The sequence below is a fragment of the Chiloscyllium plagiosum genome, unplaced genomic scaffold (assembly GCF_037043375.1).
Source record: "Chiloscyllium plagiosum isolate Xiang-an unplaced genomic scaffold, Cpla_swu_hap1 HiC_scaffold_22, whole genome shotgun sequence".
NCBI lineage: Eukaryota > Metazoa > Chordata > Chondrichthyes > Orectolobiformes > Hemiscylliidae > Chiloscyllium > Chiloscyllium plagiosum.
The window spans coordinates 63,349,235-63,363,575 of NW_028270160.1; the positions used below are offsets into that span (position 1 = coordinate 63,349,235).

General features: G+C 43.1%; 1 protein-coding gene across 6 annotated transcripts in view; it reads left to right on the top strand.

Moving 5' to 3' along the window:
• Positions 1 to 14,341, top strand: part of LOC122561011 (myopalladin) — a 311,619-nt gene that overhangs the window by 190,049 nt on the left and 107,229 nt on the right. For all 6 annotated transcript variants that reach the window (XM_087999125.1, XM_043712278.2, XM_087999126.1 and 3 more), the window contains exon 10: positions 3,398 to 3,716. In XM_087999125.1, coding sequence (XP_087855251.1) covers positions 3,398 to 3,716 — 319 coding nt within the window. The remainder of the gene's footprint in view (positions 1 to 3,397; positions 3,717 to 14,341) is intronic.

Here is a 14,341-nt window from a genome sequence, read left to right on the forward strand (position 1 = left end):
CCCTGAGAACATCCTTGTAAATCTTTTCTGAACCCTTTCAAGTTTCACAACATCTTTCCGATAGGAAGGAGACCAGAATTGCACACAATATTCCAACAGTGGCCTAACCAATCTCCTGTACAGCCGCAACATGACCTCCCAACTCCTGTACTCAATACTCTGACCAATAAAGGAAAGCATACTGAACGCCTTCTTCACTATCCTATCTACCTGCGACTCCACTTTCAAGGAGCTATGAACCTGCACTCCAAGGTCTGTTTGTTCAGCATCACACCCTAGGACCTTTCCATAAGTATAAGTCCTGCTAAGATTTGTTTTCCCAAAATGCAGCACCTCGTATTTATCTGAATTAAACTCCATCTGCCACATCTCAGCCCATTGGCCCATCTGATCAAGATCCTGTTGTAATCTGAGGTAACCTTCTTTGCTGTCCACTACACCTCCAATTTTGGTGTCATCTGCAAACTTACTAACTGTACCTCTTATGCTCACATCCAAATCATTTATGTAAATGACGAAAAGTGGTGTATGGAATGAGCTGCCAGAGGAAGTGGTGGAGGCTAGTACAATTGCAACATTTAAAAGGCATCTGGATGGGTATATGAATAGGAAGGGTTTAGAGGGATATGGGCCGGGTGCTGGCAGATGGGACTAGATTGGGTTGGGATATCTGGTCAGCATGGACGAGTTGGACTGAAGGGTCTGTTTCCGTGCTGTACATCTCTATGACTCTATGACTCTATACTGCTGAAAATGATGACAGGTCTGGGTTTGTGGTGCAGTGGATAGTAAACTGTTCCTCTGAACCAAATGCTACAGGTTCAAGTGCCCTTTCAGAATGTAAAGATAAAGCCAAAGCCACATTTGCAATGTGGCCAAAATGGTTAATTGTCAACCTGTTAAATCTTTTGCATAGAACATAAAACAGTGTAGCACAGTACAGGCCCTTTGGCCCTCGATGTTTTGCTGACCTTTTATCCTACTCCAAGATCAGATTAACCTACATACCCTTCATTTTACTATCATCCATGTGACTATACATGAGTCACTTAAATGTCCCTAATGCATCTGACTCTACTAGCACTGCCAGCCATTAATTCCATGGATCCATCACTCTCTGTGTGAAGAATCTACCTCTGACATCTCCCTAAACATTCCACCAATTACCTTAAAATTATGCCCCCTTGTGATAGACATTTCTGCAATGGGAAGAAGTCTCTGGCTATCCATTGTATCTCTGCCTCTAATCATCTTGTACACCTCTATCAAATCACCTCTCATCCTTCTTTGCTCAAATGAGAAAAGCTGTAGCTCCTTCAACCTTTCCTCATAAGACATACTCTCCAGTCCAGGCAGCATCCTGGTAAATCTGCTCTGCACCCTCTCTAAAGCTTCCACATCTTTCCATAACGAGGCGATCAGAACTGAAAGCAATATTCCGAGTGTGGTCTAACCAGGGCTCTACAGAGCTGCAGCAATACCTTACAGCTCGTAAACTCAATCCCCCTGCTAATAAAAGCCAACACACAATATGCCTTCTTAACAACCCTATCAATCTGGGTGGCAACTTTGAGAGATCTATGGACATGGACCCCAAGATACCTCTGTTCCTCCACACTGGCAAGAATCCTGTCTTTAACCCTGTATTCTGCAAGGAAATGTGACCTTCCAAAGTGAATCATTTCACACTTATCCAGGTTGAACTCCATCTGCCACTTATCAACCCAGTTCTGCATCCTGTCAATGTCCCGTTTTAACCTGCAACAGCCCTCTACTCTATCCACAACTGCACCAACCTTCATGTCATCAGCAAACTTATTAACCCACTCTTTCGCTTCCTCATCCAAGTCGTTTATAAAAATTACAAAGAGCAGAGGTCCCAGAACTGATCCCTGTGGAACAACACTGGTCACCAAGCTCCAGGCTGAATACTTTCCATCTACCAGCTAGATGTCCCTGTTTCCCATGCCTCCTTACTTTCTGAATGAGCCAACCATGTGGAACCTTATCAAATTCCTTGCTAAAATCCATGTACACCACATCCACTGCTCTATTTCTCATCAATGTGTTTGTCACATCCTCAAAAAATTCAGTAAGGTTTGTGAGACATGACCTGCCCCTCACAAAGCCATGCTGACTGTCTCTAATAAAATTATAGTTTTCCAAGTAATCATAAATCCTGTCAGTCAGAATTGTCTCCAATACTTTGCCCACCACAGACGTAAGACTGACTGGTCTGTAATTATCCCTATTCCGTTTCTTGAACAGGGAATAACATTTTCCACCCTCCAATCATTTGGCACTACTCCAGTGGACAGTGAGGATGCAAAGATCCACACCAAAGGCGCAGCAATCTCTTCCCTCGCTGCCTGAAGTGACAGAGGGTTTTTCCCATCTGGCCCAAAGGATTTATCCTTATGTTTTTCAAACTTTTCAGCATATCCTCCTCCTTTAACATCAACCTGTTCGAGCATAACAGTCTGCTTCATGTTGTCCTCACAAACAACAAGGTCCCTCTCAGTAGTGAGTATTGAAGCAAAGTATTCATTGAGGACCTCCTTCTCCTTCTCTGACTTCAGGCACAAGTTCCCTCCACTTTTCCTGATCAGCTCTGCCCTCAGTCTGACCATCCTCTTGTTCCTCACATAAGTGTAGAGTGTAACCGAGATGGTGGCAAGAATGGGAGAATTTCCTGGTCAACCAGATATGTCAAGTAGCTGCAATACAACAGCTTACCTGTGTTAAAAGACTCCATGCACAAACTGTTACCCCAGTCCTCATGGCAAATATCCTCCTTGCTTCGGAGGTCTGTCAGAGAGAAAATAATGAAAAGAGCTTATCATAATTTCTTAATTGCATTTTCCTTCCGACAATGGGTCAAATAGGTGAGGGCTGGATACCAGCTGGGAGAGATAGCTGGGTACAATCCCTGGCAAGTTATTAGAGATTAGAGTTGAGAGTTTTAGGAAAGGATGGATGACAATTTTGTTGATCACATCATTGACAAGAGGCCATGATTGCCAGATGGGAGACTGAAGGATTGCTCAAGGGGCAGGGGAGCATTCCCACTCCTTTGAATTAACAGAGAGTGGAGCACATGAAAACACTGATACTTGTAAATGCTTTCTTTAATGTAATGCTTATTTAAACTGTTTGATTCTAGACCTAAGGCAAATTGCAGAAAGTCCCAATCATGATGGTAACCCTACCTGTATTACCGGGGTATTCCTTGAGATTGGAAGTCTGCCCATAGTTTTCTGCAGTGTTATCTTAGACGATGAGTCTCACAACTAGGAATGCAATTTCTTAGAATTGGCTCCCAATTGTAGAAAGTCATATTTCTCATATGGTAAACTGTCTGCAATTCCTCACTTCTATTTGCAAACCTTTTTCACAGGAATTGAAGATAATAATGCTGTTAGTACGAATGTTTCAAGCTCTGTGACAGTTGCAGCCAATGTGCCAGTCCAACCAGACAAAACACACTTGCATCCTTCTGTCCATTTGAAACCCAAACTGGAGGGTGTCCTTGTAAACCATCAGGATCACAAGCCCAAAGCTGGGCTGAGAGTGCATTTCAATTTGCCTGAAGATGACACCGCAAGCGAGCCTTCAATTGAACGGGAACACAGTTTGAGAAATGGACAGAACACCTGGGCTTCAGGGTTAATTTCACCCACAAAGGAGCCACCACCAGTATTTGCGAAACCAAAACTGTGAGTAGTTCATAACAACTGCAGACCTGCAGAATTATGACATTGTTTTGACTGGAGTTTGAAAGCAGACAGTTTCCTGATTAGTGCCATGATACTATTCTTTGGAAAGTTGTCAGTAACAGTTCTGGTAACCAACCATTGCTTGAATTTTTGAAAGTTTAACATTTTTCTACCCTCAAAAACAGATTGCAACACAACAGGAGAACATTAGGATTAACATTTTAAAGAGATATATCTCATATCAAAATTCATCCATACTGCTGAAGATGTTTGGAGCAAGGAATATCTTGTTCCACTAATAAAATGCAGATTCAGACGGCTGAATTTTATGAGCCTTCTGGAGATTGGCTGCGAGGAGAGAGACCTCATAAAATTGGGTAGAAGCAATCAGGAGGGAAATCTGATCATCTTAAAAAGGTAGAACACAGCTGTCTGCAAACTGGAGGGAAGTGGGCAATTCATTGGTCAGTGTTAGGTCACATGTCACCCCACCTACGTTTTACTGATGCCAAGATGGGCCACTCTCCATGTTGGCCTCCAACATGTGGGCTCCCAGAGGAGGCATCCTTTAATGGTCTACCCATGGTCCCTGAGGAGATGATACCAATGATTGAATCCATGGTTTCAACACTGCAATAACAGATGCACTCTGTTTGCCAGGACCTGCCTGGGACTATCTCCACTTGGGCTGGCAGCTTTGAAACGTTGGCCTCTATCTTCAAGTGAATAGCAGTCCAGGCAGCACCTCATAATTGGCTGCCACTGGTAAACAGTGCCTGGCATTCCACCATCCTTTGGCTTCTACTGTCGTTCAGTGCAAGCCTGGGACCTGCAACACAATGCCATAATCCTTGGAAAGATTCCAGCCAGAGAAACAAAGCATATCTGAGTACAAAAATAGACCATCCAATCCGTCCCTCAGCATCAGTTTTTGTCTTCATATGAGCAGGTTTTATCAGCCTAATACTTCTGCTTTCTTCTGTATCTGTTAGCATTCTGATTATCCCAATTTACTGATTCCACTTTTTAAAAATGGATCCAACAATGGCAGAAGCAGATGACTGTGCATTCCATTTTATTACCACACATGGTTGCAGAATTTCGATCAGATAGATTGCATACAGCCATGATCTTGACTGCTATCTTTGTTGGAATATGTGGCAGCCAGGACAGGTGACCATCAGTGGACATTGGGCATATGTTGTCTGGATTGTCCCAAAGGCTCAAAATTTGGTTGTCTACCATCAGTGACAGGATAGAACATCCCCATCATTAACAACATTTGAGAAAGGCCCCCCCAGATACTGGCTGTATGGTAAAAAAAATAATATGGTGGAAGGGTGAGGCAATGTGAATAGAATTTGTACCTCCAGTTGAACAGATGGACTACACCTTGAAACAAAGATCAGAGTGGCATTGTAACCCAGTTCTCCATATAATCTCCTTCCTTGCCAGACTCAGCTCTTATTAGTGCAGATTGCTGAATAAATCTTCACTGTCCTGAGCAAAGAACTTTTCATTTAATATTAAGAGCAAAGAGGAGTGTGAAAGCCATCATTGCTGATGTCTTGAAGACTAATAATGTGGATTGGAGTAAAGGATATTGTTGGCAGATTGAGTGAGTTGGTGTCACAAAGTTGGATGGGAATTAGGATTGTTGTTTATCCAACTTCCAGACTGCCGTTTATAGCCAGGCTGCATTTCCATTGGCCACTGCAATTGCACTTTTCACATAATTGTCTTTTGAAGGACCTAAAATTTATTTGTGAACTCAGGCTGTTCTGGATGTGGAACAATAAGTTGGTTTCAAATGGTTGCTGCATTTAAAGGCACATTCATCTATTTTGACAATCACAGTATTGAAAGGGAATGCCATATTAAAAGTGAAAAGTTGTTTTGTTGCAACATGCTGTTCATTTCACAATGCTGCATTCTTTTAGAATTGAATTGCAAACTCTTATTTTTCAACTGTAGCTGTTCTGTCAGAACAACAATTTTGAAGATGGGCATCTCAGTGCATAGCTGCCCATTTTTTTTTTAAACTTTGAAGAAGAAAGATAATTAGAGGAAGAGGCCATTCTCACCCAAACATACTTGTCTTCCAAGGAGATACAAAGAAGGCAAACTCCTCAGACAATGTCAAGGATTGAGATGCTTCTGCCTATCGTAAATACTGCCAGTTCTCATTCTGCCACCATCATGGGCGGCACGGTGGCACAGTGGTTAGCACTGCTGCCTCACAGCGCCCGGGTTCAATTCCCACCACAGGCGACTAACTGTGTGGAGTCTGCACGTTCTCCCCGTGTCTGCGTGGGTTTCCTCCGGGTGCTCCGGTTTCCTCCCACAGTCCAAAGATGTGCAGGTTAGGTGAATTGGCCATGCTAAATTGCCCATAGTGTTAGGTAAGGGGTAAATATAAGGGTATGGGTGGGTTGCGCTTCGGCGGGTCGGTGTGGACTTGTTGGGCCGAAGGGCCTGTTTCCACACTGTAATCTAATCTAATCTAATCTAATGTAATCTAATCTAATCTGTAATCATTGTTGCTGAATGATCTCTGACCTCTGCTTTGCTGCTATCCATTTACTTCCCATGGATGCTGACTTTGCTCTGCTTCATTTGTCATCCTTCTCTGGATTATGAAGTAGTTTCTTAAGCACATAACTGTCTTCCAATTCTATATGTGCTTCATCTCCTGATAGCTCCCACCTAATCCTGTAAATTTACTTCTCATGTCCCCCTAACTTATTGCTTACAATTCCTGGTTAAAATCATGCTACTCTTCAGATGTTATAGGGAAATTGTCAGTATGTTATACCAATAACTGAGGTCACTATATCTCCACCAAACCCTTAACTGTAACCATTCTCATCAGCCCCAGCACAAACTCCATCCACCAGTCACTGATTCTTCCATTACCATCTCAAGCTGGAGCTAACTAAAACTTCACTGTCATATTTCAGTGTGGAAATAATCCCAGCAAGTCCACACCAACCCTCTGAAGAGTAACCCACCTAACCCATTCCCCTCGCTATCACTCTACAGTTTCCTGACTAATGCATCTAATCTACACATCCCTGAACACTATGGGCAATTTAGCATGGTCAATTCACCTAACCTGCACATCATTATGATTGTGGGACGAAACTGGAGCACCCAGAGGAAGCCTACTCAGACACGGGAAGGATGTGCAAACTCCACACTGACAGTTGCCCAAGGCTGGACTCGAACCTGGGTCCCTGGCGCTGTGAGGCAGCAGTCCTAACCACTGAGCCACTCTCCCACCTAAAAACTAACTGCCATATTTCCTGGATTATAATAGTGACTACACTTAACTGTGAGTAACAGGAGCTGTAAAAGGTCCTGAGATCATGAAAGGCATGATATAAATTCAGGCTGACCAAGCAATCTGCACTTCCATCAAGCCTGGCTGCCTGCAAAGGGTTAGATATTCACATACATGTTAGATCATTAACTCTTTAAGCTTTATTTTTCTAGCCTGTTTGAAGCATGAGAAAACATTCTTTGAAATACTTATAAAAAGTTTTCATTGATTGAAGTGTCATGAAAGAAACTGGTCCAGTTGTTTTAAGCTGTACCATATGGTTGATATTTATCTCAAGAGTATACCCCGGCGCTGGAAGTGATTCTTCAGAACTGAATAGACGGCTGAAAGGCTTTGCCTGATGCATGGCTCCAGTTCAAGCAACAAAGGAGCACACTTTCCTTTAGCAAACTGTACAGGGCACACAGTGAAAAAGTAATCAGGGCTGTAAGCTGAAAACATTGGACTGTTTTATATTAAAGTGTTCCATAGAAAAATGCAGAAGTATTTCTATCATCAGGCAGAATTGTTTAACTGTATTTTTGAAAGGGCATAACAAGGTTTGGCGACCTCAGAGACTTAAGAAATTTAATATTTTAACATGTTACATCTCCCATTTCCTGAAAGCTTCGGGAACAGAAATTATGAATACCCAGTCCTGTGAAATGACAGTCAAATTGTCCAGGAATTAATGTGGATGATAGGGGGTCACACTTACTGGTTGGAGAGCTGCATCTCTCTTTCCAAAGAACACCAAGTGTTGTTTAAATCCAGTCAGGCATTTAACTGGATAATGTTGAGCCTCCCATTTGACTAAATACCCAGTGGGCCACACCCCAACAACAAAGCACGCACAATCACAGGCTAACAGCTGTGCAATATTGGCAGGGCGAACAAGAGTAATGGGAATAGGGACGACAGAGCCCCCTACAGTGGGACGTGCAATCAATCCCCAATGCAGTGAGTGTTTGAGTTGGAAGTCTTTTGGAGAGAGTTCCCAGTGAAGCTGTGGGAAGGAGGTGAAAGCAGAAGCAGGGGATTGGCTTCTAATCAGCAACCACAAATCCCTTCCCCTGAAAATTCCTGACACGTGTCCCTCGATTGACCAGAGTGGTCACAAACAAGGCTTTCTTAGCAGCCTCACCAAATGGTGAGAGCCCTGCCTGCCACTGGTTGTAGTACAGCTGATCAGGATGATGCCTAAATGGCCTTTATTCATGTCGATCTCCTGCAAGGCTTCCCTCCCTAGATTTATTTAGAGAGAGAGGCACAATCACATCTGAACCATTATGCCTAATTACACGTGACAACCTCCACTCCATGCTGCATCTGAACTCACTTGACTCAACTAAATTCCACCCAATGCATTAGTGTGTAGTTCCTCAGCTGTACTACTGTTCCTTAGCTATTTTAATACCACTTCCGTGTTTTTTAGATATCCTTTAGATATGTTCAACCATTTGCCTTGTTAAAAAAATGGCATCTGCCTTTCTAAAAAATCTTTTATTATTACAATGTCCCAGGTCTTTCTCAAAACAGACCTTTGGGTTCAACCCATCCATGCCGACCAGATATCCCAACCCAATCTAGTCCCACCTGCCAGCACTTGGCCCATATTCTTCTAAATCTTTCCTATTCCTATATCCATTCAAATGCCTCTTAAATGTTGCAATTGTACTAGCCTCCACCACTTCATCTGGCAGCTCATTCCATGCACATACCACCTTCTACGTGAAAAAGTTGCCCCTTAGATCTCTTTTATATCTTTCCTCTCTCACCCTAAACCTATGCCTAGTACATCTCTATGACCCTATGTAGATGTTAGGAAATTGGCCAAGAATAGAAAGGAAGAGGTTGGAGTGGATGGTCAAAGGAATGAACACCAACTAGCCACGAAAAGACACGACCAGCTATCCTTAGTAGCCACACATGCAGATGATAAGCAACATGAATTCGACTGGGACAACACTACTATTATAGGACAAGCCAAACAGAGAACAGCCAGGGAATTCCTAGAGGCATGGCACTCATCCACAGTTTCAATCAATAAGCACATCGACCTGGACCCAATATACCGACCACTGCAGTGGACAGCTGGAACTGACAACCGGAAGCGGCAGAGACAAACCACTATAAATGCCAGAGGAAAGATCACAGAAGCGCTTCACAGGTGGCTCCCAAACACTGAGGATGTCACCTAGACAGGGGATGAAAAGTCTGCAACACAAATTCCCAGCTCGGCGAACAGAACCACAACAACGAGCACCCGTGCTACAAATCTTCTCCCAAACTTTGAATATTTTGTGTAAATTTGTATAGTTTTTTCTGCAGGTCTAGTTTTTTTCATTTTCTGTGTTTGTTGCTATCTAATATTTATGGCTTGTTGTACTGTGTGTGTCCATTTATGGTCCGTTGCATGAGTGAGTAAAGATTTTTGGTGCAAAATTTCCCGCTTGTATTTACGGAATCTGTTGTGGGCATCAGTATCCATTTCTCTTAGCATTCTGTGGCTGTTTTGCATTGCTAATCTTTTGGCTGGTGGCAGAAAACTAGCCACCAGGACACATGAACATCAATTTGCCACAAAACGACATGACCCTCACTCACTAGTATCCTTACATACAGATAAGGAAGGACTTTGACTGGGACAACACATCCATCCAAGGACAAGCCAAACAGAGACACGCACAAGAATTCCTAGAAGCGTGACATTCCAACCAGAATTGTATCAACAAATACATTGACATGGATCCCATTTAGCACCCCTGAGAAAAAGAACAGGAAGTACCATCACCATAGAAAATGATGTCACCACAGGAAATGACATTACCAACCCAAAGAAACCAAAACATATAAATAAAAAGCAGGAAACACCAGCAGTGCTTCGTCCAGAGGCTCACTGAAGATGTTATCTAGTATGGTGACAAAATGTCTGAAAATAAACCTTCCAACTCAGCAAGCAAACTTACATCCAGAAACACCAAAGTTTCCACCAGCGGATTTTCTGTGGGATTTCAGGGCAGGAATTCCACCCTCCTAAGTGTCACCAGCCAGAAGGAGGTCAGTAGCTTTTTCTCCCCAGCGTCACCTGGGAGACTACAGGACTGGCCACAGTCAGAGGACCAGGGTTGAGGAGCCACAAACTAAAGGTACAAGAATTTGTAAGGGAAATGGCAGAGAATAGTTATTTTGCATGTGCCTTCATGGAAGAAAATACATAATTTCCAGAAATACAAGGCCACTAAGGGACTTGAAGAACTGAGGAACTAAAAGAACTCAGTATCAGCTAAGAGCTAGTATGCTACTAGTTAACTGGATTGAAGGTTGATATATCTGCGGACCCAGATCAGCACCATCCCAGAATATTGAAGGAAGTGGCTAGGGAGATTGTGGATACATTGGTGATCATCTTTCAAAAGAATTAGAATCAATCATGGAATCACTACAGTGTAAAAACAGGCCCTTTGTCCCAACAAGTCCACACTAACCCTCCGAAGAGTAACCCACCTAGACCCATTCCCCTACCCAATTAATCTACATTTACCCTTGATTAATGCAGTGTATAACCTACACATCCCTGAATGCTATGGGCAATTTATCATGGCCAATTCACCTGACCTTTGGACTGTGGGAGGAAACCGGAGCACCGGGAGGAAACCCACACCGACACTGAGAGAATGTGCAAACTCCACACAGACAGTCGCCTGAGGCTAGAATCAAACCCAGGTCCCTGGTGCTGTGAGGCAGCAGTGCTAACCACAGTGCTAGCCAGATTCTACAGATTCTGGACAAATTCCTGCTGAAAGAAAAATAACAGATGTCACAACACTTTTCTTTTTGAGAAAGAAGGAGAATGGAGAACAACAAACCTGTTAACTTGGTGTCTGCAGGAGAAAAGAAGTGTTCAACTGTGTAATGACAGAGATGAGAATTGGTCATTTACAAATGAATTGTAAAATTGTGCAGAGTCAGCATAGATTTATGCAAAGGAAACTATATATGACAAAAGTGATTAGGTTTCTTCAGGATGTAACTGGTAGCATTGATAAAGGAGAACCAGTGGATTCCCCGCTCCACTGCTCTAAACCTCCTCAAGACCCCCACAAATGCAATAAAGACAGGGTCCCCTTGTCCTCACATACCACCTCATCAGTCTCCGCATCCAACGTGTCATCCTAAAACACTTCTGCGAACTCCGATTAGACCCCACCACCAAGAACATCTTCCCCTCCCATCCCTCTTTGCTTTCCACAAGGACTGTTCCCTTCACCAATCCTTGATTCACACCTCTCTCCCCATTAACCCCCATCCCAAACCCCCAGGTACCTTCTGCAACCGTAAACAATGCAAAACCTGCCAGCACACCACCCATCTCACCTCCATCCAGGGCTCCAAACAGTCCTTCCAGGTGAGACAGAGGTTCGCCTGCCTCTCCTCCAAACTAGTTTACTGTATCTGGTGCTCCTGATGTGGTCTTCTCTACATTGGGGAGACTAAACATAAACTCAGGGCACATTTTGCTGAGCATCTCAGGCAGACCCACAGGGGCCAACCTGACAACCTAGACACCACCCGTTTTAATTCCCCTTCTCAGTCCCTTCCCAACATGATCATTCTTAGCCTCCTCCATCGCTATAGTGAATCAGACCGCAAATTAGAGGAACAACACCTCATCTTCCGCCTGAGCAGCATATAGCCTGGACGACTCAACATTGAGTTCTCCAATTTCAAATAACCTCCCTTCCCATTCCCCCGATTCCCTTCCCAGCCCCTCCCCCTCCCTTCCATTCCTCTGATCGACCCATCCTTCCAGCTTCCAACCAGATTCATTCCTCCTGTTGACCAGCACATAGTGTGTGTTCACCTATCCCTACCTCACCGCATTCCCCCCCCCCCCAACTTTATCTGCAGCTCCCCTTACATCCATTCCTAGTCCTGAAGAAGGGTTACACCCAAAACATCTACTTCTCAACCTCCTGATGCTGCCTGGCTTGCTGAATTATTTTTAAAGAGCAGCTCTTTTGTAGGGACAACGAACAACTACATTTTTTTCATATTATTATCATTCAGTAATAGTTGTCATGGCCTAGATTTATTGACTGAATTTAAAATTTATTGCTATGTTGGGATTTGAATTTCTAGTTCAGTGATATCACTACTATGCACAATCTACTTGTAGTGATCTCTACTTTAAGAATTCAAAGCTTCTCCTGTTCAATGTATAACTGAAGGTGACCCAGGACTCAGTTTAGGATCATCTGAATGATGGCATTTGATGGTTCAGCACTCAGTCAGTACTGCACTGGGCTGTCAGACTAGATTTTCACACTCAATTCTGGACTTACACAGTGAACCCTACAACCTTCAGGAATGGCAACAGGAGTAGTGCCAATCGAGGATTATGGAAAAGCATCTCAGGGTCTCAAGCTTCTGAGGAAAATAATTCTTCCCACTCTATTTCACTTTGTTACTGCTGAATCAATACTCCCGTGTCACCAATTGTCTAACAAGTGGAAACTGTCCTGTTATCTGAAATAGAAACCCCTTTACAGTCTTGTCTATCAATATTATTTTGTCATTAATGTAAACTGAGAGCTGTTCTGTTATTGTGCAGTTTGTATTATTTTGAATTTATCCCCTGTTATTCAGACTGAATAGATTTGCATTGCTGGCTTGCTGTGGTATTTGAATGCAAACCTTTGACGTCTGCTTAACCAAGTCACCAGACTAATTATATACTTCCTGACGACAATTAAGTAACAAATGCTGTTTATTTGTTTTTTGCTGAAAGGATAATATTCAGTTGAAGCCTGATTATTCCAAACGTTTTCAAAGACAACCTACTCATTAATGTAATCACAGCTTTGTGTATATCTCCAGTACATTTTGCTCAGGGTGGATTATCTGATTTGTAACCTTGCTGAAAAATCATAATATGACAAGTTAGTGAGGGAAGGTTTTGGCCAGCCCTTCCTTTTGTGAACATTCCTTCCCTGTATACATTCTGTTCATTTGTTTCTTCACTGTTCTGACTGTAAAGCCATTTGCTTTGTTTGTAAAACTCAGAAGAAATAATATTGTTCCTTCTGAAATCTGAATTTGTAGAATTCATCTCATCTACTTGATGAGATGCTACAGATTTCAAGGAGAGGAATAGGGAGAAGCTCCATTTAGTTTGTATGGCTGGTCTCTATAGACCGTCTGATCTGAGAGAGTGTTGAGTATGGGACACTTTTAGAATAGATGGGCTTTTTGTCACAGATGAATCTGAAATAAGCCAGGGATACTACTTCCCATCTTACTTCCATAGTTGTCCTACACCTGTTGCAGAAATAGGCCCACACTTCTGAAGGAACTGCAAAAGAAAATCAGGAAAGGTCAGTCTAAAAAAGGCAAAGAATTAAGGTAATACGCCTCTGCCCTTCCTTCCTTCCTACTGGACCACAGAACTCAGCAATGTGTTGCTGGAAAAGCGCAGCAGGTCAGGCAGCATCCAAGGAGAAGGAGAATCGACGTTTCGGGCATAAGCCCTTCTTCAGGAGCCCCTTTGCCTGAAACATCGATTCTCCTTCTCTTTGGATGCTGCCTGACCTGCTGCGCTTTTCCAGCAACACATTTTTAAGCTCTGATCTCCAGTATCTGCAGTCCTCCCTTTCTCCACAGAACTCAGCATTCAAGGTACAATGGACAGAACAGAATCCTGAGGTGTGAAGAAGATGTTTCCACTAGGGGAAGAGACTAGGACCTGAGGGCACTGCCTCCAGAGTGAAGGGATTTTTTTTAGGACAGATATGAGGAGGAATTTCTTCAGCCAGAGGGTGGTGAATCTGTGGAACTTACTGTTGCAGAGGGTTATAGAGGTCAAGTTATTGAGTGTATTTAAGACACAAATAGGTTCTTGATTAGTAAAGGGTTCAAGGGTTACAAGGAGAAAGCAGGAGAGTGGAGTTGAGGGACATTTTATCATTCCTGAAGAAGGGCCTGTGCCCGAAACGTCGAATCTCCTGTTCCCTGGATGCTGCCTGACCTGCTGTGCTGTTCCAGCAATAAAGTTTCAACTTTGATCTCCAGCATCTGCAGACCTCACTTTCTCCTTGGACATTTTATCAGCCATGACTGCATTGAACAGACTCAATGGGCTGATGGTCTAATTCTGCTCCGATGGACACATGATCTGATGTGTAGGAGGATACCTTTTCCTCCAAGTTTGTAGATAAAAATGACAAAAATGTTTCCCCAAGGCTTTGTGTTCAAGTTCAATTCATGTAACCTAAATGCGTGGAGAATAGGTTGCAAATTTCAG